The 25,359-nt window shown below is 60.5% G+C and overlaps 1 protein-coding gene across 2 annotated transcripts in view; it reads left to right on the top strand.

Annotated features, from left to right (window-relative positions):
• The window catches only part of LOC140403034 (thrombospondin-3-like), a 99,866-nt gene that overhangs the window by 43,925 nt on the left and 30,582 nt on the right, over nucleotides 1-25,359 (top strand). For both annotated transcript variants that reach the window (XM_072490713.1, XM_072490712.1), the window contains exons 11-16: nucleotides 746-898; nucleotides 4,925-5,035; nucleotides 14,625-14,732; nucleotides 17,318-17,477; nucleotides 19,885-20,003; nucleotides 20,490-20,542. In XM_072490713.1, the coding sequence (XP_072346814.1) occupies nucleotides 746-898; nucleotides 4,925-5,035; nucleotides 14,625-14,732; nucleotides 17,318-17,477; nucleotides 19,885-20,003; nucleotides 20,490-20,542 (704 nt within the window). The remainder of the gene's footprint in view (nucleotides 1-745; nucleotides 899-4,924; nucleotides 5,036-14,624; nucleotides 14,733-17,317; nucleotides 17,478-19,884; nucleotides 20,004-20,489; nucleotides 20,543-25,359) is intronic.

Below are 25,359 nucleotides of genomic sequence, written 5' to 3'. Positions count from 1 at the left end.
CTGGTCTGAGGCGGGGAATGCGTAACTCCGAGACGTACCGTACAATCGCAGGGTCTGCCGCGGGCCACCCGTTTCACTTGGGTGCAGCAACAGGGTTCTACACCTTGCAGTGAAGTGGGGGAAGTCGAACCGCCGGGGTGAGCTGTCGAATGTAACTCACTGGGAAGTGATTACCAATCAGTTCTTGTCTGTCAGACCCGCTGACACTCTGGGGCTGAATGAATTCACTCCATCGGGCGGGATGGTAGCACGGGTTAGCACTGTTGCTTCACAGCAACAGGGTCCCGGGTTCGATTCCCAGCTGGGGTCACTGTCTGTGCGGAACGTTCTCCCCGTGTCTGCGTGGGTTTCCTCCGGGTGCTCCGGTTTCCTCCCACAGTCCAAAGACGTGCAGGTTGGGTGGATTGGCCGCGCTAAATTGCTCTCAGTGTCCAAAAAGATTAGGTGGGGTTACTGGGTTATGGGGATAGGGTGGAGGTGTGGGTCTTGGGTAGGGTGCTCTTTCCAAGGGCCGGTGCAGACCCGATGGGCCGAATGGCCTCCTTCTGCACTGTAAATTCTATGACTGGAAAACTGGCTGCAACCTGCTGGAATGTCAGAGAACCCCCTGTTAAGTCTGAAAGGGGGCCCTCGACATTTAGAGATTCCCCCGCCTCTGCCAGTGCATTGGCAGTGACTGAGCGAAGGGTTTGGGACGGTCGGGTCCTTGTGTCACCGTGTTGACCGTAGCCGTTTCTTTGTGCAGGGTTCGTTCAAGTGTGGTCCGTGTCGGAGTGGGTTTGTTGGAAACCAGACGGTTGGCTGCCTTCACCGCAAGACCTGCAGTAGCGCCACTGTCAACGTCTGTGACGTCAATGCACTGTGCACAATGGAGCGGAATGGGGAAGTGTCCTGTCATGTGAGTCTTACTCCCAGAAAAACCTCCCCGGATGTTTGTGAGGAATGTGGACGGAGCCTTGCACAGCCCTTGTTAACTATCTTTCACACAATTACAAAATCCAGGACCGGCAAATTATCCTTCAGAAGCGAATAATAGTTCCTCAGTGATCAGTAATCTTCGCGTACGAGCAGTGGGAGAGCACACATCGTGAGTGGGGCACAGCCAGAGTGGGTATGGGGGTTCAGGAACCCAGTGGTTATTCGCTGCTGAGGGGGAAGTCTCGTTTCCTGCTTTTGTTTTCTCTGCTTTCTAACTTTTTAAATCTTCGGAGAATCGCCTTGTCCTGCGCCAACAGCAGAAGCTCCAAGGAAGAGAGCTGATTGGTAAGCAGTGGGCAACATCTATTAGCTTATAGTTTGTAAGATCTTTTTGTGGTTTATTATTTGTAAGGGCTATATTCGGCAGCAACTAGGACCAGTAGAGCCATTGATATTATCTGACAAGCATTTTCCAAAGGTTTAATCATGGCTGGAAAGCTCAAAGTGCTCCATGTGGGAAGCCGGGAACAATTCCGTTGCCTGGGGGCCAGCACGTGTGCAGGATGTGTCTCCAGCCCTCATAGCACGGGTCCGATCCCGTGTGGAGTTCGCACATTCTCCCCGTGTCTGCGTGGGTCTCAGCCCCGCAACCCAAAAAGATGTGCAGGGCAGGTGGATTGGCCGCGCTAAATTGCCCCTTCATTAGAAATAAATAATTGGGCACTCTAAATTTCTGTTTTTAAACTCGGCGTCTGGGGACACTGCGGCTGGAAGGCGCAGAGTGTCGTGGATGTCACGTGTAGCGAGGTGGTCACCCCGCAGGCTCAGCCTCCACAGTCTGGAAGGGAATGGGTGACCAGCAGGCAGGGTAAGAGAGCGAGGCAGGCAGTGCCGGAATCTCCTGTGGCCATTCCCCTGCAGAACGTGGGCGAAATTCTCCCCCAAACGGCGCGATGTCCGCCGACTGGCGCCCAAAACGGCGCCAATCAGACGGGCATCGCGTCGCCCCAAAGGTGCTGAATGCTCCGCATCTTTGGGGGCCGGGCCCCAACATTGAGGGGCTAGGCCGGCGCCGGATGAATTTCCGCCCCGCCAGCTGGCGGAAAAGGCCTTTGTTGCCCCGCCAGCTGGCGCGGAAATGACATCTCCGGGCGGCGCATGCGCGGGAGCGTCAGCGGCCGCTGACAGTTTCCCGCGCATGCGCAGTGGAGGGAGTCTCTTCCGCCTCCGCCATGGTGGAGACCGTGGTAGAGGCGGAAGGGAAAGAGTGCCCCCACGGCACAGGCCCGCCCGCGGATCGGTGGGCCCCGATCGCGGGCCAGGCCACCGTGGGGGCACCCCCCCGGGGTCAGATCGCCCCGCGCCCCCCCCCCCCCCCCCCCCCAGGACCCCGGAGCCCGCCCGCGCCGCCTTGTCCCGCCGGTAAATACCTACTTTAATTTACACCGGCGGGACTTCGGCCCATCCGGGCCGGAGAATCGAGCGGGGGGGCGCCCGCCAACCGGCGCGGCCCGATTCCCGCCCCCGCCGAATCTCCGGTGCCGGAGACTTCGGCAACCGGCGGGGGCGGGATTCACGCCAGCCCCCGGCGATTCTCCGACCCGGCGGGGGGGGGGGGGTCGGAGAATGACGCCCCAGATATTCCGCTTTGGATACTGTTGAGGGGAACGGCCAGGGATGGGAGCTGAACACCAAGGGGTAGTCCTTATTTAGCAAAGACAGACTAAAAGGAAAAGTTGGAGGAGTGGCTGGTTAAAGAGGAAATTAATGTAATAGTGAGGAGTAAAGACCCGAGAAATAGTGTATACATTGGTGGCTATCTTTCAAGATTCTATAAACTCTGGAATAGTTCCTACAGATTGGAGGATAGCTCATGTAACCCCACTATTTATAAAAGGGAGGCAAAGAAACAACAGGGAATTAACAGACCAGTCAGCCTGATATCGAGAGCGAGGAGTCCACTGTAAAAGATTTAATAGCAGAGCATTTGAAAAACAATGGCAGGGTCGGACAAAATCAGCATGGATTTACAAAAATAAGTACATGCTTGACAAATCTACTGGAATTCTTTACCAATGTAACCAGTAGAGTCGATGAGGGGGCAAATTTGGACTTTCAGAAGAATTTTGGCATAAGAGATTAGTGTGTTTAGGGGCAGTGTATTGAGATGGATAGTAAACGGGTTGGCAGACAGGAAACAAAGTGTAGGAACGAACTGGTATTTTTCCAAATAGTCGGCAGTGACGAGTGAGTCACCGCTGGGACCTGTATACATACAGTTTTTATAAATTAAGAGTACCCAATTATTACTTTCCCAATTAAGGGGCAATTTAGCGTGGCCAATTCACCTAACCACATCTTATTGGGTTGTGGGGGTGAGACCCACGCAGCCACAGGGTGGACCCAACTGTATATTAATGACTTAGATGAGGATGTGTCCGAAGAGGAAGTTGTATAACCTTGTACTTTGCAGATTTGCAGATGTTACAAAGTTGGGTGTGAGGGTGAGCTGTGAGGAGGATACAGAGATACAGCTGGACTGGCAACATCGGTGGAGAGAAGAATGGATTTCACATTTCAAGTCTAATCTGATGTGGCACAGTGGTTAGCACGGCTGCCTCACAGCGCCAGGCACCCGGGTTCAATTCCGGCCTTGAGTCACTGTCTGTGTGGAGTCTGCTACCCTTTGGCAGTGCAGCGCTACCCACTGGCAGTGCAGTGCTACCCTCTGGCAGTGCAGCGCTACCCACTGGCAGTGCAGTGCTACCCTCTGGCAGTGCAGCGCTACACTCTGGCAGTGCAGTGCTACCCTCTGGCAGTGCAGTGCTACCCTCTGGCAGTGCAGCGCGACACTCTGGCAGTGCAGCGCTACACACTGGCAGTGCAGTGCTACCCTCTGGCAGTGCAGTGCTCGACTCTGGCAGTGCAATGCTACCCTCTGGCAGTGCAGCGCTACCCTCTGATAGTGCAGTGCTAGACTCTGGCAGTGCAGCGCTACACTCTGGCAGTGCAGTGCTACCCTCTGGCAGTGCAGCACTACCCTCTGGCAGTGCAGTGCTAGACTCTGGCAGTGCAGTGCTAGACTCTGGCAGTGCAGTGCTACCCTCTGGCAGTGCAGCACTGACCACTGACAGTGCAGCGCTACCCTCTGGCAGTGCAGTGCTCCCCTCTGGCAGTGCAGTGCTCCCCTCTGGCAGTGCAGTGCTCCCCTCTGGCAGTGAAGTGCTACCTTCTGGCAGTGCAGCGATACCCTCTGGCAGTGCAGTGCTAACCTCTGCCAGTGCAGTTCTACCCTCTGGCAGTGCAGTGCTCCCCTCCGGCAGTGCAGTGCTCCCCTCTGGCAGTGCAGCGCTACCCTCTGGCAGGGCAGTGATACCCTCTGGCAGTGCAGTGCTACCCTCCCGCAGTGCAGTGCTACCTTCTGGCAGTGCAGTGCTCCCCTCTGTCAGTGCAGTGCTACCCTCTGGCAGTGAAGTGCTACCCTCTGGCAGTGCAGTGCTACCCTCTGGCAGTGCAGTGGTACCCTCTGGCAGTGCAGTGCTACCCTCTGGCAGTGCAGTGCTCCCTCTGGCAGTGCAGTGCTCCCTCTGGCAGTGCAGTGCTACCCTCTGGCAGTGCAGTGCTCCCCTCTGGCAGTGCAGTGCTCCCCTCCGGCAGTGCAGTGCTCCCCTCTGGCAGTGTAGTGCTACCCTCTGGCAGTGCAGTGCTACCCTCTCGCAGTGCAGTGCTACCCTCTGGCAGTGCAGTGCTTCCTCTGGCATTGCAGTGCTCCCCTCTGGCATTGCAGTGCTCCCCTCTGGCAGTGCAGTGCTCCCCTCTGGCAGTGCAGTGCTCCCCTCTGGCAGTGCAGTGCTCCCTCAGTACCTGTGGCAATACCTTGCGTTTATGTCTGTGTTTGGGGACGTTTTGGGGAGCCACGCAGTGAGGGGTTTGGAATGGGGGGGAGGGGGGATGAACGTCCCTTAACTGTGTCTCCATCTCTTGCTCTGATTCTCGTCCACCGCAGTGCAAAGTTGGCTGGGCTGGCAATGGATACGTGTGTGGGCCAGACACTGACATCGATGGCTACCCTGACCATGACCTGCCATGCATTGACAACCATCGGCACTGTAATAAGGTCAGTGTTCACAGAGTCATCAGAACCATCTGATCCCGGTTATTTATCGATGTGAAATATCTGTTACAGTTCAAAGTGGAACAGTGACTGACTGACTGCCTGTTGATGACCCATTGCTGTTGGTTAAAGGATGTTGGGTAATGTTTTGGAAAGGCCCCCATCTCGTCTGTGTAGCATCATGGGATATTGTGGATCCGTCTGAGCAGTTAGACGCCTCTGAATAAAGGTTTCCCTCACTCCCCACCCTGGGACAGTGCGGCACTCCCTCACTCCCCACCCTGGGACAGTGCGGCACTCCCTCACTCCCACCCTGGGACAGTGCGGCACTCACTCACTCCCCACCCTGGGACAGTGCGGCACTCCCTCACTCCCCACCCTGGGACAGTGCGGCACTCCCTCACTCCCCACCCTGGGACAGTGCCTCACTCCCCACCCTGGGACAGTGCGGCACTCCCTCAGTCCCCACCCTGGGACAGTGCGGCGCTCCCTCACTCCCTCACTACCCACCCTGGGACAGTGCGGCACTCCCTCAGTCCCCACCCTGGGACAGTGCGGCACTCCCTCGCTCCCTCACTCCCCACCCTGGAACAGTGCGGCACTCCCTCACTCCCACCCTGGGACAGTGCGGACCTCCCTCACCCCCCACCCTGGGACAGCGCGGCACTCCCTCGCTCCCTCACTCCCCACCCTGGGACAGTGCGGCACTCCCTCACTCCCTCACCCCCACCCTGGGACAGTGCAGCACTCCCTCACTCCCCACCCTGGGACATTGCGGCGCTCCCTCGCTCCCTCACTCCCCACCCTGGGACAGTGCGGCACTCCCTCACTCCCCACCCTGGGACAGTGCGGCACTCCCTCACTCCCACCCTGGGACAGTGCGGCGCTCCCTCACTCCCCACCCTGGGACAGTGCGGCACTCCCTCACTCCCTCGCTCCCCACCCTGGGACAGTGCGGCACTCCCTCACTCCCACCCTGGGACAGTGCGGCGCTCCCTCACTCCCCACCCTGGGACAGTGCGGCACTCGCTCACTCCCCACCTTGGGACAGTGCGGCGCTCCCTCACTCCCTTGCTCCCTCACTCCCCACCCTGGAACTGTCCGGCGCTCCCTCACTCCCCACCCTGGGACAGTGCGGCACTCCCTCGCTCCCTCACTCCCCACCCTGGGACAGTGCGGCACTCCCTCACTCCCACCCTGGGACAGTGCGGCATGCCCTCACTCCCCACCCTGGGACAGTGCGGCGCTCCCTCGCTCCCTCACTCCCCACCCTGGAACTGTCCGGCGCTCCCTCACTCCCCACCCTGGGACAGTGCGGCATGCCCTCACTCCCCACCCTGGGACAGTGCGGCGCTCCCTCGCTCCCTCACTCCCCACCCTGGAACTGTCCGGCGCTCCCTCACTCCCCACCCTGGGACAGTGCGGCGCTCCCTCACTCCCCACCCTGGGACAGTGCGGCACTCCCTCACCCCCCACCCTGGGACAGTGCGGCACTCCCTCACTCCCACCCTGGGACAGTGCGGCGCTCCCTCGCTCCCTCACTCCCCACCCTGGAACAGTGCGGCACTCCCTCACTCCCTTGCTCCCTCACTCCCCACCCTGGGACAGTGCGGCGCTCCCTCACTCCCTCACTCCCCACCCTGGGACAGTGCGGCACTCCCTCACCCCCCACCCTGGGACAGCGCGGCACTCCCTCACTCCCACCCTGGGACAGTGCGGCACTACCTCACCCCCCACCTTGGGACAGTGCAGCACTCCCTCACTCCCCACCCTGGGACAGTGCGGCACTCCCTCACCCCCCACCTTGGGACAGTGCGGCACTCCCTCACTCCCCACCCTGGGACAGTGCGGCACTCCCTCACCCCCCACCTTGGGACAGTGCGGCGCTCCCTCACTCCCTCACCCCCCACCCTGGGACAGTGCGGCACTCCCTCACCCCCCACCATGGGACAGTGCGGCACTCCCTCACTCCCACCCTGGGACAGTGCGGCACTACCTCACCCCCCACCTTGGGACAGTGCAGCACTCCCTCACTCCCCACCCTGGGACAGTGCGGCACTCCCTCACCCCCCACCTTGGGACAGTGCGGCACTCCCTCACTCCCCACCCTGGGACAGTGCGGCACTCCCTCACCCCCCACCTTGGGACAGTGCGGCGCTCCCTCACTCCCTCACCCCCCACCCTGGGACAGTGCGGCACTCCCTCACTCCCTCACCCCCCACCCTGGGACAGTGCGGCGTTCCCTCACTCCCTCACTTCCCACCCTGGGACAGTGCGGCGCTCCCTCACTCCCTCACTCCCCACCCTGGGACAGTGCGGCACTCCCTCACTCCCCACCCTGGGACAGTGCGGCACTCCCTCACTCCCTCACTCCCCACCCTGGGACAGTGCGGCACTCCCTCACTCCCCACGCTGGGACAGTGCGGCGCTCCCTCACTCCCCACCCTGGGACAGTGCGGCACTCCCTCACTCCCCACGCTGGGACAGTGCGGCACTCCCTCACTCCCCTGCACCCTCACTCCCCACCCTGGGACAGTGCGGCACACCCTCACTCCCTCACTCCCCACCCTGGGACAGTGCGGCACTCTCTCACTCCCCACCCTGGGACAGTGCGGCACTCCCTCAGTCCCCACCCTGGGACAGTGCCTCACTCCCCACCCTGGGACAGTGCGGCACTCCCTCACTCCCCACCCTGGGACAGTGCGGCGCTCCCTCACTCCCTCACTGCCCACCCTGGGACAGTGCGGCACTCCCTCAGTCCCCACCCTGGGACAGTGCGGCACTCCCTCACTCCCCACCCTGGGACAGTGCGGCACTCCCTCACTCCCTCACTCCCCACCCTGGGACAGTGTGGGGCTCCCTCACTCCCCACCCTGGGACAGTGCGGCACTCCCTCACTCCCCACCCTGGGACAGTGCGGCACTCCCTCACTCCCCACGCTGGGACAGTGCGGCACTCCTTCACTCCCAACCCTGGCACAGTGCGGCACTCCCTCACCCACCACCCTGGGACAGTGCGGCACTCCCTCACTCCCACCCTGGGACAGTGCGGCGCTCCCTCACTACCCACCCTGGGACAGTGCAGCACTCCCTCACTCCCCACCCTGGGACAGTGCGGCACTCCCTCACTCCCACCCTGGGACAGTGCGGCGCTCCCTCACTACCCACCCTGGGACAGTGCGGCACTCCCTCACTCCCCACCCTGGGACAGTGCGGCACTCCCTCATTCCCCACCCTGGGACAGTGCGGCACTCCCTCACTCCATCACTCCCCACCCTGGGACAGTGCGGCACTCCCTCACTCCACACCCTGGGACAGTGCGGCACTCCCTCACTCCCACCCTGGGACAGTGCGGCACTCCCTCACTCCCCGCCCTGGGACAGTGCGGCACTCCCTCACTCCCCACCCTGGGACAGCGCGGCACTCCCTCACTCCCACCGTGGGACAGTGCGGCACTCCCTCACTCCCCACCCTGGGACAGTGCGGCACTCCCTCACTCCCCACCCTGGGACAGTGCGGCACTCCCTCACTCCCCACCCTGGGACAGTGTGGCACTCCCTCACTCCCACCCTGGGACAGTGCGGCATGCCCTCACTCCCCACCCTGGGACAGTGCAGGACTCCCTCGCTCCCTCACTCCCTCGCTCCCTCACTCCCTCGCTCCCCACCCTGGGACAGTGCGGCACTCCCTCACTCCCAACCCTGGGACAGTGCGGCGTTCCCTCGCTCCCTCACTCCCATCCTGGGACAGTGCGGCACTCCCTCACTCCCCACCCTGGGACAGTGCAGCACTCCCTCACTCCCTCACTCCCCACCCTGGGACAGTGCGGCACTCCCTCACCCCCCACCCTGGGACAGTGCGGCACTCCCTCACTCCCTCACCCCCCACCCTGGGACAGTGCGGCACTCCCTCACTCCCTCACCCCCCACCATGGGACAGTGCGGCACTCCCTCACTCCCACCCTGGGACAGTGCGGCACTCCCTCACCCCCCACCTTGGGACAGTGCGGCACTCCCTCACTCCCCACCCTGGGACAGTGCGGCACTCCCTCACCCCCCACCTTGGGACAGTGCGGCGCTCCCTCACTCCCTCACCCCCCACCCTGGGACAGCGCGGCACTCCCTCACTCCCTCACTACCCACCCTGGGACAGTGCGGCACTCCCTCACTCCCTCACCCCCCACCCTGGGACAGTGCGGCGCTCCCTCACTCCCTCACTCCCCACCCTGGGACAGTGCGGCACTCCCTCACTCCCCACCCTGGGACAGTGCGGCGCTCCCTCACTCCCTCACTCCCCACCCTGGGACAGTGCGGCACTCCCTCAGTCCCCACCCTGGGACAGTGCGGCACTCCCTCACTCCCCACCCTGGGACAGTGCGGCACTCCCTCACTCCCTCACTCCCCACCCTGGGACAGTGTGGGGCTCCCTCACTCCCCACCCTGGGACAGTGCGGCACTCCCTCACTCCCCACCCTGGGACAGTGCGGCACTCCCTCACGCCCCACGCTGGGACAGTGCGGCACTCCTTCACTCCCAACCCTGGCACAGTGCGGCACTCCCTCACCCACCACCCTGGGACAGTGCGGCACTCCCTCACTCCCACCCTGGGACAGTGCGGCGCTCCCTCACTACCCACCCTGGGACAGTGCAGCACTCCCTCACTCCCCACCCTGGGACAGTGCGGCACTCCCTCACTCCCACCCTGGGACAGTGCGGCGCTCCCTCACTACCCACCCTGGGACAGTGCGGCACTCCCTCACTCCCCACCCTGGGACAGTGCGGCACTCCCTCATTCCCCACCCTGGGACAGTGCGGCACTCCCTCACTCCATCACTCCCCACCCTGGGACAGTGCGGCACTCCCTCACTCCACACCCTGGGACAGTGCGGCACTCCCTCACTCCCACCCTGGGACAGTGCGGCACTCCCTCACTCCCCGCCCTGGGACAGTGCGGCACTCCCTCACTCCCCACCCTGGGACAGCGCGGCACTCCCTCACTCCCACCGTGGGACAGTGCGGCACTCCCTCACTCCCCACCCTGGGACAGTGCGGCACTCCCTCACTCCCCACCCTGGGACAGTGCGGCACTCCCTCACTCCCCACCCTGGGACAGTGTGGCACTCCCTCACTCCCACCCTGGGACAGTGCGGCATGCCCTCACTCCCCACCCTGGGACAGTGCAGGACTCCCTCGCTCCCTCACTCCCTCACTCCCTCGCTCCCCACCCTGGGACAGTGCGGCACTCCCTCACTCCCAACCCTGGGACAGTGCGGCGTTCCCTCGCTCCCTCACTCCCATCCTGGGACAGTGCGGCACTCCCTCACTCCCCACCCTGGGACAGTGCAGCACTCCCTCACTCCCTCACTCCCCACCCTGGGACAGTGCGGCACTCCCTCACCCCCCACCCTGGGACAGTGCGGCACTCCCTCACTCCCTCACCCCCCACCCTGGGACAGTGCGGCACTCCCTCACTCCCTCACCCCCCACCATGGGACAGTGCGGCACTCCCTCACTCCCACCCTGGGACAGTGCGGCACTCCCTCACCCCCCACCTTGGGACAGTGCGGCACTCCCTCACTCCCCACCCTGGGACAGTGCGGCACTCCCTCACCCCCCACCTTGGGACAGTGCGGCGCTCCCTCACTCCCTCACCCCCCACCCTGGGACAGCGCGGCACTCCCTCACTCCCTCACTACCCACCCTGGGACAGTGCGGCACTCCCTCACTCCCTCACCCCCCACCCTGGGACAGTGCGGCGCTCCCTCACTCCCTCACTCCCCACCCTGGGACAGTGCGGCACTCCCTCACTCCCCACCCTGGGACAGTGCGGCACTCCCTTGCACCCTCACTCCCCACCCTGGGACAGTGCGGCACACCCTCACTCTCTCACTCCCCACCCTGGGACAGTGCGGCACTCCCTCACTCCCTCACTCCCCACCCTGGGACAGTGCGGCACTCCCTCACTCCCCACCCTGGGACAGTGCGGCACTCCCTCACTCCCCACGCTGGGACAGTGTGGCGCTCCCTCACTCCCCACCCTGGGACAGTGCGGTACTCCCTCACTCCCCACCCTGGGACAGTGCGGCACTCCCTCACTCCCCACCCTGGGACAGTGCGGCACTCCCTCACTCCCCACCCTGGGACAGTGCGGCACTCCCTCACTCCCCACCCTGGGGCAGTGCGGCACTCCCTCACTCCCCACCCTGGGACAGTGCGGCACTCCCTCTCTCCCCACCCTGGGACAGTGCGGCACTCCCTCACTCCCTCACCCCCCACCCTGGGACAGTGCGGCACTCCCTCACTCCCCACCCTGGGACAGTGCGGCACTCCTTCACTCCCCACCCTGGGACAGTGCGGCGATCCCTCACTCCCCACCCTGGGACAGTGCGGCACTCCCTCACCCCCCCACCCTGGGACAGTGCGGCGCTCCCTCACTCCCACCCTGGGACAGTGCGGCGCTCCCTCACTCCCTCACTCCCCACCCTGGGACAGTGCGGCACTCCCTCACTCCCTCACCCCCCCACCCTGGGACAGTGCGGCGCTCCCTCACTCCCACCCTGGGACAGTGCGGCGTTCCCTCACTCCCTCACTCCCCACCCTGGGACAGTGCGGCACTCCCTCACTCCACACCCTGGGACAGTGCGGCACTCCCTCACTCCCACCCTGGGACAGTGCGGCACTCCCTCACTCCCCGCCCTGGGACAGTGCGGCACTCCCTCACTCCCCACCCTGGGACAGTGCGGCACTCCCTCACTCCCCACCCTGGGACAGTGCGGTACTCCCTCACTCCCACCCTGGGACAGTGCGGCACTCCCTCACTCCCATCCTGGGACAGTGCGGCACTCCCTCACTCCCCACCCTGGGACAGTGCGGCACTCCCTCACTCCCCACCCTGGGACAGTGCGGCACTCCCTCACTCCCCACCCTGGGGCAGTGCGGCACTCCCTCACTCCCCACCCTGGGACAGTGCGGCACTCCCTCTCTCCCCACCCTGGGACAGTGCGGCACTCCCTCACTCCCTTACCCCCCACCCTGGGACAGTGCGGCACTCCCTCACTCCCCACCCTGGGACAGTGCGGCACTCCTTCACTCCCCACCCTGGGACAGTGCGGCGATCCCTCACTCCCCACCCTGGGACAGTGCGGCGCTCCCTCACTCCCACCCTGGGACAGTGCGGCGCTCCCTCACTCCCTCACTCCCCACCCTGGGACAGTGCGGCACTCCCTTACTCCCTCACCCCCCACCCTTGGACAGTGCGGCACTCCCTCACTCCCCACCCTGGGACAGCGCGGCACTCCCTCACTCCCCACCCTGGGACAGTGCGGCACTCCCTCACTCCCTCACTTCCCACCCTGGGACAGTGCGGCACTCCCTCACTCCACACCCTGGGACAGTGCGGCACTCCCTCACTCCCACCCTGGGACAGTGCGGCACTCCCTCACTCCCTCACACCCCGCCCTGGGACAGTGCGGCACTCCCTCACTCCCCACCCTGGGACAGTGCGGCACTCCTTCACTCCCCACCCTGGGACAGTGCGGCACTCCCTCACTCCCACCCTGGGACAGTGCGGCACTCCCTCACTCCCACCCTGGGACAGTGCGGCACTCCCTCACTCCCTCACTCCCACCCTGGGACAGTGCGGCACTCCCTCACTCCACACCCTGGGACAGTGCAGGACTCCCTCGCTCCCTCACTCCCTCGCTCCCCACCCTGGGACAGTGCGCCACTCCCTCGCTCCCCACCCTGGGACAGTGCGGCACTCCCTCACACCCAACCCTGGGACAGTGCGGCGTTCCCTCGCTCCCTCACTCCCACCCTGGGACAGTGCAGCACTCCCTCACTCCCCACCCTGGGACAGTGCGGCACTCCCTCACTCCCACCCTGGGGCAGTGCGGCACTCCCTCACTCCCTCATTCCCCACCCTGGGACAGTGCGGCACTCCCTCACTCCCCACCCTGGGACAGTGCGGCACTCCCTCACTCCCCACCCTGGGACAGTGCGGCGTTCCCTCGCTCCCTCACTCCCATCCTGGGACAGTGCGGCACTCCCTCACTCCCCACCCTGGGACAGTGCGGCGTTCCCTCACTCACTCACTCCCCACCCTGGGACAGTGCGGCACTCCCTCACTCCCACCCTGGGACAGTGCGGCACTCCCTCACTCCCACCCTGGGACAGTGCGGCACTCCCTCACTCCCCACCCTGGGACAGTGCGGCACTCCCTCACTCCCCACCCTGGGACAGTGCGGTACTCCCTCACTCCCCACCCTGGGACAGTGCGGCACTCCCTCACTCCCCACCCTGGGACAGTGCGGCGCTCCCTCACTCCCCACCCTGGGACAGTGCGGCACTCCCTCACTCCCCACCCTGGGACAGTGCGGCGCTCCCTCACTCCCCACCCTGGGACAGTGCGGCACTCCCTCACTCCCTCACTCCCCACCCTGGGACAGTGCGGCACTCCCTCACTCCCACCCTGGGACAGTGCGGCACTCCCTCACTCCCTCATTCCCCACCCTGGGACAGTGCGGCACTCCCTCACTCCCCACCCTGGGACAGTGCGGCGCTCCCTCACTCCCCACCCTGGGACAGTGCGGCGCTCCCTCACTCCCTCACTCCCCACCCTGGGACAGTGCGGCACTCCCTCTCTCCCCACCCTGGGACAGTGCGGCGTTCCCTCGCTCCCTCACTCCCATTCTGGGACAGTGCGGCACTCCCTCACTCCCTCACTCCCCACCCTGGGACAGTGCGGCACTCCCTCACTCCCACCCTGGGACAGTGCGGCACTCCCTCAATCCCACCCTGGGACAGTGCGGCACTCCCTCACTCCCTCACTCCCCACCCTGGGACAGTGCGGCACTCCCTCACTCCCCACCCTGGGACAGTGCGGCACTCCCTCACTCCCCACCCTGGGACAGTGCGGCACTCCCTCACCCCCCACCCTGGGACAGTGCGGCACTCCCTCACTCCCCACCCTGGGACAGTGCGGCACTCCCTCACTCCCACCCTGAGACAGTGCGGCACTTCCTCACTCCCCACCCTGGGACAGTGCGGCACTCCCTCACTCCCTCACTCCCCACCCTGGGACAGTGCGGCACTCCCTCACTCCCCACCCTGGGACAGTGCGGCACTCCCTCACTCCCTCACTCCCCACCCTGGGACAGTGCGACACTCCCTCACTCCCCACCCTGGGACAGTGCGGCACTCCCTCAGTCCCCACCCTGGGACAGTGCGGCACTCCCTCACTCCCCACCCTGGGACAGTGCGGCACTTCCTCACTCCCCACCCTGGGACAGTGCGGCACTCCCTCACTCCCCACCCTGGGACAGTGCGACACTCCCTCACTCCCCACCCTGGGACAGCGCGGCAATCCCTCACTCCCACCCTGGGACAGTGCGGCACTCCCTCACTCCCCACCCTGGGACAGTGCGGCACTCCCTCACTCCCCACCCTGGGACAGTGCGGCACTCCCTCACTCCCCACCCTGGGACAGTGCGGCACTCCGTCACTCCCTCGCTCCCTATCTTATCTGGGCGACTGACCTGCTATCACTTCATTTATTTTTTCTGTTGTTTGAAGTTTTTACCTGTCTGCCCTCAGGATAATTGTCGGTACACCCCGAACTCTGGTCAGGAGGATGCGGACAATGACAGTGTGGGCGATCAGTGTGATAATGACGCTGACGGAGATGGCATCAAGAACGTGGAGGTTTGTACCTGAACCAAAGGAGGACAGTGTGTGTCCCGGGGGCGGGGGATTTATTTTTATAAAATCAAGTAGATTTTTCCCAATCGAGGGCGGCACGGCGGCTCAGTGGTTAGCACTGCTGCCTCACGCCGCCAAGGACCCCGGCTCGATCCCGGCCCCGGGTCACTGTCCGTGTGGAGTTTGCACATTCTCCCTGTGTCTGTGTGTGTGTCACAGTAGCACAGTGGTTGGCACTGTGGCTTCACAGCTCCAGGGTCCCGGGTTCGATTCCCGGCTTGGGTCACTGTCTGTGCGGAGTCTGCACGTTCTCCCCCGTGTCTGCGTGGGTTTCCTCCGGGTGCTCCGGTTTCCTCCCACAGTCCAAAGACGTGCTGTTAGGTGGATTGGACATTCTGAATTCTCCCTCTGTGTACCCGAACAGGCGCCGGAATGTGGCATCTAGGGGATTTTCACAGTAACTTCACTGCAGTGTTAATGTAAGCCTCCTTGTGACAGTAAAGATTACTATTAGAATCCGAACAGAAATGGGGAATGAAATAGCAGACATGCGAGAATCCGTGGGCCCGGGAACGTTGCCCCGGGAATGTGGCCCCGGGAACGTGGCCCCGGGAACGTGGCCCCGGGAACGTGGCCCCGGGAACGTGGCCCCGGGAACGTGGCCCCGGGAACGTGGCCCCGGAAACGTGGCCCCGGAAACGTGGCCCCGGAAACGTGGCCCCGGGAACGTGGCCCCGGGAACGTGGGCCCGGGAACGTGGGCCCGGAAACGTGGGCCCGGGAACGTGGCCCCGGGAACGTGGCCCCGGAAACGTGGCCCCGGAAACGTGGCCCCGGGAACGTGGCCCCGGGATCGTGGGCCCGGGAACGTGGGCCCGGAAACGTGGGCCCGGGAACGTGGGCCCGGGAACGTGGGCCCGGAAACATGGCCCCGGGAACGTGGGCCCGGAAACGTGGCCCCGGGAACTGGAGAGAGGCCAATATATAATTAATGCTTATTTTCAAAGATTGGACCAAGGTAATCCAATTGGTTACAGCGGAGTGAATTTAACATCTGTGGTTGGGAGAACTTTGGAATCCTTTAAATAAAGCTGAAATGACCTAATATTGCGATGCAGTGAAATTAATTATAAGCGGCAAACAATGGTTTCAGAAATGAAGATTGTCCCGACAAACCTGTTTGAATTCTCTTTGAGACGTGCGACAGTCCTGGGTTCAAGCCTTTCAGTCCAGGGCTGCGCAGGTTAGGTGGATTGGCCGTGATAAAATGGTTCTTTAGTGTCCAGGGATTTACAGGGATTAGGCAGGATTACGGGGATGGGGCAGGAGATTTGGTGCAGACTCGATGGGCTGAATGGCCCGCTCCTGCACGGTAGGGATTCGATGGTCCGATGGTTCGCTGTGTGCAGCTTGGGGACGGCAGGTTGAGGCAATGGGTTTGTTTTCGGGATTTGCAATTGTTTGACAGGCCCCAGAGATTCCACGATGAACAGCAAATGTCCCCGGTGAGACTGACATGTTGGGCTCCCCGGTAGACGGATGCAAGGCGATTACGTTTACCAGCAGAGCGAAACTTCCAAAGCAGAAAGTCGGAATATCTGTCAAATCAATAATTTGTGACAAATTCTTTTTTTTAAATTTAGAGTTGTTTTTTCCACCTAAGGGGCAATTTAGCGCGGCCAATCCACCTCACCAGCACACCTTTGGGTTGTGGGGGCGAAACCCACGCAAACACGGGGAGAATGTGCAAACTCCACACGGACAGTGACCCAGAGCCGGGATCGAACCCGGGTCCTCGGCGCCGCAGTCCCAGTGCTAACCACTGCGCCACGTGCCGCCCATTTGTGACAAATTCTACTTAGCTACCCCGTGTTAGGACAGAGAGTGTTCCGGGGCGGCAGGGTGGCGCAGTGGTTAGCACTGCTGCCTCACGGCGCCGAGGTCCCGGGTTCGATCCCGGCTCTGGGTCACTGTCCGTGTGGAGTTTGCACATTCTCCCCGTGTCTGCGTGGGTCTCACCCCCACAACCCAAAGATGTGCTGGGCAGGTGGATTGGCCGCGCTAAATTGCCCCTTAATTGGGAAAAAAGAATTGGGTACTCTAAATTTATTTTTTAAAAAGGCAAGAGAGTTCCTCCCTATTGTTTTTGTTCGATGTGACAGAACACCCATTTTCCAACCAGTTTTTATAGTCCTTCAGAGTCTGGTGGATAGTCGAGGTTCTCCAGCAACAGCAATAGTTTGCTGGTCTGGGCCGAATCAGTGCTCTTTGATTCAGTGCTAACTCCCAGCAAACCTCAGGCAAGCACAAAAAGCAAAGACGTTGCAATTGACAGATCGCCAGAATGTCCCAACAGCCAAAGACACGTTTGAAGTATAGTCACTGTTAGAATATAGGAGATTTGTGTGCGGCAAGATTAGCGGCAAGATAAATATCACCTGTTTTAGTGACACTGACCGAGGGGTGGAATATTGGCCAGGACATCAGGTCTCCGGTTCTCGCTCCTCTATATCGGACCATGGAATCTTCCTGTCTGGAAGGACAGTCAGGATAAGGGTTTGAAGTAAACCGAAACCTTTCTATTCCCAGGATAACTGCCGGCTAGTTCATAATAAAGACCAGCAGAACTCCGACACAGACTCATTCGGTGACGCTTGTGACAATTGTCCAAATGTCCCCAACAATAATCAGAAGGACACGGACAACAATGGGGAGGGAGACGCCTGCGACAACGACATTGATGGAGACGGTAAATTCATTCCTCACGGACACACCGCCCTGTCCCAGCCACGCCTGCTGTCTTTATTTGTTTCCCCAAAGGTTTAGTCGTGGAAACTTCCATCTCTCAAAACTCCAGGGACCTTTACCCCCAGCCGCCCCACCAAGCGCAGGGGAACGCTGCTCCTGTCCCCCCCCCCCCCCCAGCCACCCCCCCCGCCCACCCCCGCCCCACCAAGCCCAGGGGAACGCTGCTCCTGTCCCCCCCCCCCCCCCCCACCAAGCGCAGGGGAACGCTGCTCCTGTCCCCCCCCCCCCCCCCCCAGCCACCCACCCCCGCCCCACCAAGCGCAGGGGAACGCTGCTCCTGTCCCCCCCCCAGCCACCCCCGCCCCACCAAGCCCAGGGGAACGCTGCTCCTGTTCCCCCCCCCCAAGCCCAGGGGAACGCTGCTCCTGTCCCCTCTCCCCCCCCCCCCCCAAGCCCAGGGGAACGCTGCTCCTGTTCCCCCCCCCCAAGCCCAGGGGAACGCTGCTCCTGTCCCCTCCCCCCCCCCCCCCCCCAAGCCCAGGGGAACACTGCTCCTGTTCCCCCCCCCCAAGCCCAGGGGAACACTGCTCCTGTTCCCCCCCCCCCAAGCCCAGGGGAACGCTGCTCCTGTCCCCTCCCCCCCCCCCAAGCCCAGGGGAACGCTGCTCCTGTCCCCTCCCCCCCCCCCAAGCCCAGGGGAACGCTGCTCCTGTTCCCCCCCCCCCAAGCCCAGGGGAACGCTGCTCCTGTCCCCTCTCCCCCCCCCCCCCCCAAGCCCAGGGGAACGCTGCTCCTGTTCCCCCCCCCCAAGCCCAGGGGAACGCTGCTCCTGTCCCCTCCCCCCCCCCCCCCCCCCAAGCCCAGGGGAACACTGCTCCTGTTCCCCCCCCCCAAGCCCAGGGGAACACTGCTCCTGTTCCCCCCCCCCCAAGCCCAGGGGAACGCTGCTCCTGTCCCCTCTCCCCCCCCCCCCCCAAGCCCAGGGGAACGCTGCTCCTGTTCCCCCCCCAAGCCCAGGGGAACGCTGCTCCTGTTCCCCCCCCCCCAAGCCCAGGGGAACGCTGCTCCTGTCCCCTCCCCCCCCCCCCCCCCCCCCCAAGCCCAGGGGAACACTGCTCCTGTTCCCCCCCCCCCCCAAGCCCAGGGGAACACTGCTCCTGTTCCCCCCCCCCAAGCCCAGGGGAACGCTGCTCCTGTTCCCCCCCCCCCCCCCCCCCCCAAGCCCAGGGGAACACTGCTCCTGTTCTCCCCCCCCCCCCAAGCCCAGGGGAACACTGCTCCTGTTCCCCCCCCCCAAGCCCAGGGGAACACTGCTCCTGTTCCCCCCCCCCAAGCCCAGGGGAACGCTGCTCCTGTCCCCCCCCACCCCCCCCACCCCCACCCCAGCTCCAGGCGCTCTATCCCTCTAAGCTCCTAAAAATTCTACCTCTGAAATGGTTGGGAGTTGTTTTTTGTTTTTAGAAAATATTTTATTGAGGCATTTATAATTCTAAGATTTTAACATTCTAAACATCAGAGATATCCACCGCATGCAAACCCCCCACAGTAACATCCCCAACATCCCCCCGCCCTAACTCCAAGCTACCCATAGATTGGTTTCCCTGCCCTTATTCTTCACGCCCCCCTCTTTCTCCCCCCCCCCCCCCCTCCCCCCCCCCCAACTCGGGAATTCTTTTTATTTCCAATTAAGGGGGCAATTTAGAAACCCCACACGGACAGTGACCCAGAGCCGGGATCGAACCCGGGACCTCGGCGCCGTGAGGCAGCAGTGCTAACCAGTGCGTCGCCGTGCTGCCCCGAACATTAGGGAATTCTGTCCCTGATTCCCGGGGAACAGTAATCACCCCTCCCCACAAACCCTGAAGAACTGGGGCAGCAGGGTGGCGCAGTGGTTAGCACTGATGCCTCACGGCGCCGAGGTCCCGGGTTCGATCCCGGCCCCGGGTCACTATCCGTGTGGAGTTTGCACATTCTCCCCGTGTTTGCGTGGGTTTCGCCCCCACCACACAAAGATGTGCCGGGCAGGTGGATTGGCCTCGCTAAATTGCCCCTCAATTGGGAAAAAAAAAATTGTGTATTCTAAAAAATTTTTTTAAACCTTGAAGAACTGTAACTCTTTCCACCCAGGTGAATTCTAACACCTGCCCCCTCCCCCAGCGGTCCTGAGGCGAGCATCCCCCCTCCTCCTCAGCAGCCCCAGGATACTATAACTGTACCCTCCCCAAATCCCCCCCCCCCCCCCAAGGAAATTCTCCCTCCCAATCCCAAGGGTTTGGCACTTCCCCCGCCCACGTCCACCAGCTCAAAACTCAGAGAATCGTGACTCCAAACCCCAGACGCTAACAGCCCCCACCTCGAGACGCTGCCGCGAAGCATTTGTTCTGATTGTCGTTTTCTTTATTTGCCAGGTATCCCGAATCTCCTGGACAATTGTGCCGGCGTTCCGAACCCTCTACAGACAGACAGGGATGGGGATGGAGTGGGAGATGCCTGTGACACATGTCCAGAGATGAGTAACCCGACACAGGTAGTGCCCCCTCCCGTCCACAACCTCCCCACAAATAAATGTTCTTCCTTGATTTAAAAGGCCAGCGGCAGAATCCAGGTCGTGCCCAGCGAGTGACGTTCTGGTCACCTTCGCAGGCCCCTGGGGGGGACTCTGGCCTTCGGTATGGGGGAGGCCCCTCTGCCCCAAGGGGCAGGAAGAGCTCGTTAATCCGGAGCAACCTTGTTCCGATTCTGCAGGCCCATCTCGGAGTTGCTGCCTCTCACAGGGTCCCAGCTCTGGGTTCGCCCGCCGGTGATCCCAACGGAATTCAGAAGTGGAAACAGATTGTAAAGCTGATGGAGGAATGCATTGTGTTGTTACCCATTCCAGGGAAGTTCAGGGAAACCCCTTCGCTTCGGGTGATGCTCGAGGAGATTGTGGTTAATGTGAACGGTTTATGTTTGCGGTGCTGTTGGGGAAAGTTGAGTCCTCTGTTGATTTGCTGATATTTGTACCTGTCTTTAGACTGATGCAGACGACGACCTTGTTGGTGATGCCTGTGACAGCAATCAAGACAGGTATGCCTCTCAAATCTAAGCACCTCATTCTCCCATCCTGTGCTCCGTGTCAACACTCGCTCTCTCTCACACTCCGTGTTGTCTGTTACACTCAGCCATGTGCAGTAGAATGGTTCCAATACTAGCCTGTGTGAATGGCCTCAGTGGGGGTAAACGCTTCAGTGGGCTAGGGCTGCTGTCTCTGGTCATTCTCCAGCGAGACGTCCTGCAAAGTGCACAGACCTCGTGTGTTGGTTCAGCTGAGGATCAAGCTCAGGAGTAATGCCCCTAGTCGTGGAACAGCCTGCCGACAGTCACTACCTAGAAAATTCCTCAGACTCGGACCACAAATTGGGCAGCACGGTGGCGCAGTGGTTAGCACTGCTGCCTCACGGCGCCGAGGACCCGGGTTCGATCCCGGCTCTGGGTCACTGTCCGTGTGGGGTTCGCACATTCTCCCCGTGTCTGCGTGGGTCTCACCCCCACAACCCAAAGATGTGCCGGGTAGGTGGATTGGGCGCGCTAAATTGACCCTCCATTGGGGGGGAAAAGGAGCACAAATTGTGCGTGTGTATGTTCCCATGCACTGACAGTAACTTTTAAACCGTAAGTTATATACACTGGTGAACATTTCATTGCAAATCCTCCTCCTATATTGACAATCCGTCTGCCTACCTGATGACCATTGGCACAGCTACACTAACTGAGGTTAGCTGTACGCAGCAATGGACGCGAGAATGTTTCCTGGTCAATACTTTATCCAGGTTTCTGGCCAAATGACAGACAGCCCATTCTACATTCCAATTGTTAACTGGCTTTGTTCCGCCTGCTCCCAATATTCCTGTTCCTCTGCAACTAAGATCATTCCTCCCCCCACACATGTTCTTGTTCAAACACCACACCACTGGACTCAGTTCCTGCACGTTCCCAGGTCACATTCTTCCCCATTTTCCAGCACTGTACCGGTCTTCCCAACATCCTTTGTTTACCATTCCTGCTCTCCCAACTCGGGCCATGTTCCTGTTCCCCTTCGAATCTGTACCCTCCACCCCTACAGACAATATTTTCAATTGAGTTGTCAACCCTATTTGTGTGTGTGTCATGGTGAGATGTTGACCGGGTTTGGTTGGGTTTGGGTGAGATGTTGACCGGGTTTGGTTGGGTTTGGGTGAGATATTGACCGGGTTTGGTTGGGTTTGGGTGAGATGTTGACCGGGTTTGGTTGGGTTTGGGTGAGATATTGACCGGGTTTGGTTGGGTTTGGGTGAGATATTGACCGGGTTTGGTTGGGTTTGGGTGAGATGTTGACCGGGTTTGGTTGGGTTTGGGTGAGATGTTGACCGGGTTTGGTTGGGTTTGGGTGAGATGTTGACCGGGTTTGGTTGCGTTTGGGTGAGATATTGACCGGGTTTGGTTGGGTTTGGGTGAGATATTGTCCGGGTTTGGTTGGGTTTGGGTGAGATGTTGACCGGGTTTGGTTGGGTTTGGGTGAGATATTGACCGGGTTTGGTTGGGTTTGGGTGAGATGTTGACCGGGTTTGGTTGGGTTTGGGTGAGATATTGACCGGGTTTGGTTGGGTTTGGGTGAGATATTGACCGGGTTTGGGTGAGATGTTGACCGGGTTTGGTTGGGTTTGGGTGAGATGTTGACCGGGTTTGGTTGGGTTTGGGTGAGATGTTGACCGGGTTTGGTTGGGTTTGGGTGAGATGTTGACCGGGTTTGGTTGGGTTTGGGTGAGATGTTGACCGGGTTTGGTTGGGTTTGGGTGAGATATTGACCGGGTTTGGTTGGGTTTGGGTGAGATGTTGACCGGGTTTGGTTGGGTTTGGGTGAGATATTGACCGGGTTTGGTTGGGTTTGGGTGAGATGTTGACCGGGTTTGGTTGGGTTTGGGTGAGATATTGACCGGGTTTGGTTGGGTTTGGGTGAGATGTTGACCGGGTTTGGTTGGGTTTGGGTGAGATGTTGACCGGGTTTGGTTGGGTTTGGGTGAGATATTGACCGGGTTTGGTTGGGTTTGGGTGAGATATTGACCGGGTTTGGTTGGGTTTGGGTGAGATATTGACCGGGTTTGGTTGGGTTTGGGTGAGATATTGACCGGGTTTGGTTGGGTTTGGGTGAGATGTTGACCGGGTTTGGGTGAGATGTTGACCGGGTTTGGTTGGGTTTGGGTGAGATATTGACCGGGTTTGGTTGGGTTTGGGTGAGATGTTGACCGGGTTTGGTTGGGTTTGGGTGAGATGTTGACCGGGTTTGGTTGGGTTTGGGTGAGATGTTGACCGGGTTTGGTTGGGTTTGGGTGAGATGTTGACCGGGTTTGGTTGGGTTTGGGTGAGATATTGACCGGGTTTGGTTGGGTTTGGGTGAGATGTTGACCGGGTTTGGTTGGGTTTGGGTGAGATGTTGACCGGGTTTGGTTGGGTTTGGGTGAGATGTTGACCGGGTTTGGTTGGGTTTGGGTGAGATATTGACCGGGTTTGGTTGGGTTTGGGTGAGATATTGACCGGGTTTGGTTGGGTTTGGGTGAGATGTTGACCGGGTTTGGTTGGGTTTGGGTGAGATGTTGACCGGGTTTGGTTGTGTTTGGGTGAGATGTTGACCGGGTTTGGTTGGGTTTGGGTGAGATGTTGACCGGGTTTGGTTGGGTTTGGGTGAGATGTTGACCGGGTTTGGTTGGGTTTGGGTGAGATGTTGACCGGGTTTGGGTGAGATATTGACCGGGTTTGGTTGGGTTTGGGTGAGATATTGACCGGGTTTGGTTGGGTTTGGGTGAGATGTTGACCGGGTTTGGTTGGGTTTGGGTGAGATATTGACCGGGTTTGGTTGGGTTTGGGTGAGATGTTGACCGGGTTTGGTTGGGTTTGGGTGAGATGTTGACCGGGTTTGGTTGGGTTTGGGTGAGATGTTGACCGGGTTTGGGTGAGATATTGACCGGGTTTGGTTGGGTTTGGGTGAGATATTGACCGGGTTTGGTTGGGTTTGGGTGAGATGTTGACCGGGTTTGGTTGGGTTTGGTTGGGTTTGGGTGAGATGTTGACCGGGTTTGGTTGGGTTTGGGTGAGATATTGACCGGGTTTGGTTGGGTTTGGGTGAGATGTTGACCGGGTTTGGTTGGGTTTGGGTGAGATGTTGACCGGGTTTGGTTGGGTTTGGGTGAGATATTGACCGGGTTTGGTTGGGTTTGGGTGAGATGTTGACCGGGTTTGGTTGGGTTTGGGTGAGAGGTTGACCGGGTTTGGTTGGGTTTGGGTGAGATGTTGACCGGGTTTGGTTGGGTTTGGGTGAGATGTTGACCGGGTTTGGTTGGGTTTGGGTGAGATATTGACCGGGTTTGGTTGGGTTTGGGTGAGATATTGACCGGGTTTGGTTGGGTTTGGGTGAGATATTGACCGGGTTTGGTTGGGTTTGGGTGAGATATTGACCGGGTTTGGTTGGGTTTGGGTGAGATATTGACCGGGTTTGGTTGGGTTTGGGTGAGATATTGACCGGGTTTGGTTGGGTTTGGGTGAGATATTGACCGGGTTTGGTTGGGTTTGGGTGAGATATTGACCGGGTTTGGTTGGGTTTGGGTGAGATATTGACCGGGTTTGGTTGGGTTATGGTGCGATATTGACCGGGTTTGGTTGGGTTTGGGTGAGATGTTGACCGGGTTTGGTTGGGTTTGGGTGAGATGTTGACCGGGTTTGGTTGGGTTTGGGTGAGATATTGACCGGGTTTGGTTGGGTTTGGGTGAGATGTTGACCGGGTTTGGTTGGGTTTGGGTGAGATGTTGACCGGGTTTGGTTGGGTTTGGGTGAGATATTGACCGGGTTTGGTTGGGTTTGGGTGAGATATTGACCGGGTTTGGTTGGGTTTGGGTGAGATGTTGACCGGGTTTGGTTGGGTTTGGGTGAGATATTGACCGGGTTTGGTTGGGTTTGGGTGAGATGTTGACCGGGTTTGGTTGGGTTTGGGTGAGATATTGACCGGGTTTGGTTGGGTTTGGGTGAGATATTGACCGGGTTTGGTTGGGTTTGGGTGAGATATTGACCGGGTTTGGTTGGGTTTGGGTGAGATATTGACCGGGTTTGGTTGGGTTTGGGTGAGATATTGACCGGGTTTGGTTGGGTTTGGGTGAGATGTTGACCGGGTTTGGTTGGGTTTGGGTGAGATATTGACCGGGTTTGGTTGGGTTTGGGTGAGATGTTGACCGGGTTTGGTTGGGTTTGGGTGAGATATTGACCGGGTTTGGTTGGGTTTGGGTGAGCTATTGACCGGGTTTGGTTGGGTTTGGGTGAGTTGTTGACCGGGTTTGGTTGGGTTTGGGTGAGATGTTGACCGGGTTTGGTTGGGTTTGGGTGAGATGTTGACCGGGTTTGGTTGGGTTTGGGTGAGATATTGACCGGGTTTGGTTGGGTTTGGGTGAGATGTTGACCGGGTTTGGTTGGGTTTGGGTGAGATGTTGACCGGGTTTGGTTGGGTTTGGGTGAGATGTTGACCGGGTTTGGTTGGGTTTGGGTGAGATATTGACCGGGTTTGGTTGGGTTTGGGTGAGATATTGACCGGGTTTGGTTGGGTTTGGGTGAGATGTTGACCGCGTTTGGTTGGGCTTGGGTGAGATATTGACCGGGTTTGGTTGGGTTTGGGTGAGATGTTGACCGGGTTTGGGTGAGATGTTGACCGGGTTTGGTTGGGCTTGGGTGAGATATTGACCGGGTTTGGTTGGGTTTGGGTGAGATGTTGACCGGGTTTGGGTGAGATGTTGACCGGGTTTGGTTGGGTTTGGGTGAGATGTTGACCGGGTTTGGTTGGGTTTGGGTGAGATGTTGACCGGGTTTGGGTGAGATGTTGACCGGGT

The sequence above is a fragment of the Scyliorhinus torazame genome, chromosome 26 (genome assembly GCF_047496885.1).
Source record: "Scyliorhinus torazame isolate Kashiwa2021f chromosome 26, sScyTor2.1, whole genome shotgun sequence".
Lineage (NCBI taxonomy): Eukaryota > Metazoa > Chordata > Chondrichthyes > Carcharhiniformes > Scyliorhinidae > Scyliorhinus > Scyliorhinus torazame.
This window is presented reverse-complemented; position numbering and strand designations above follow the sequence as displayed.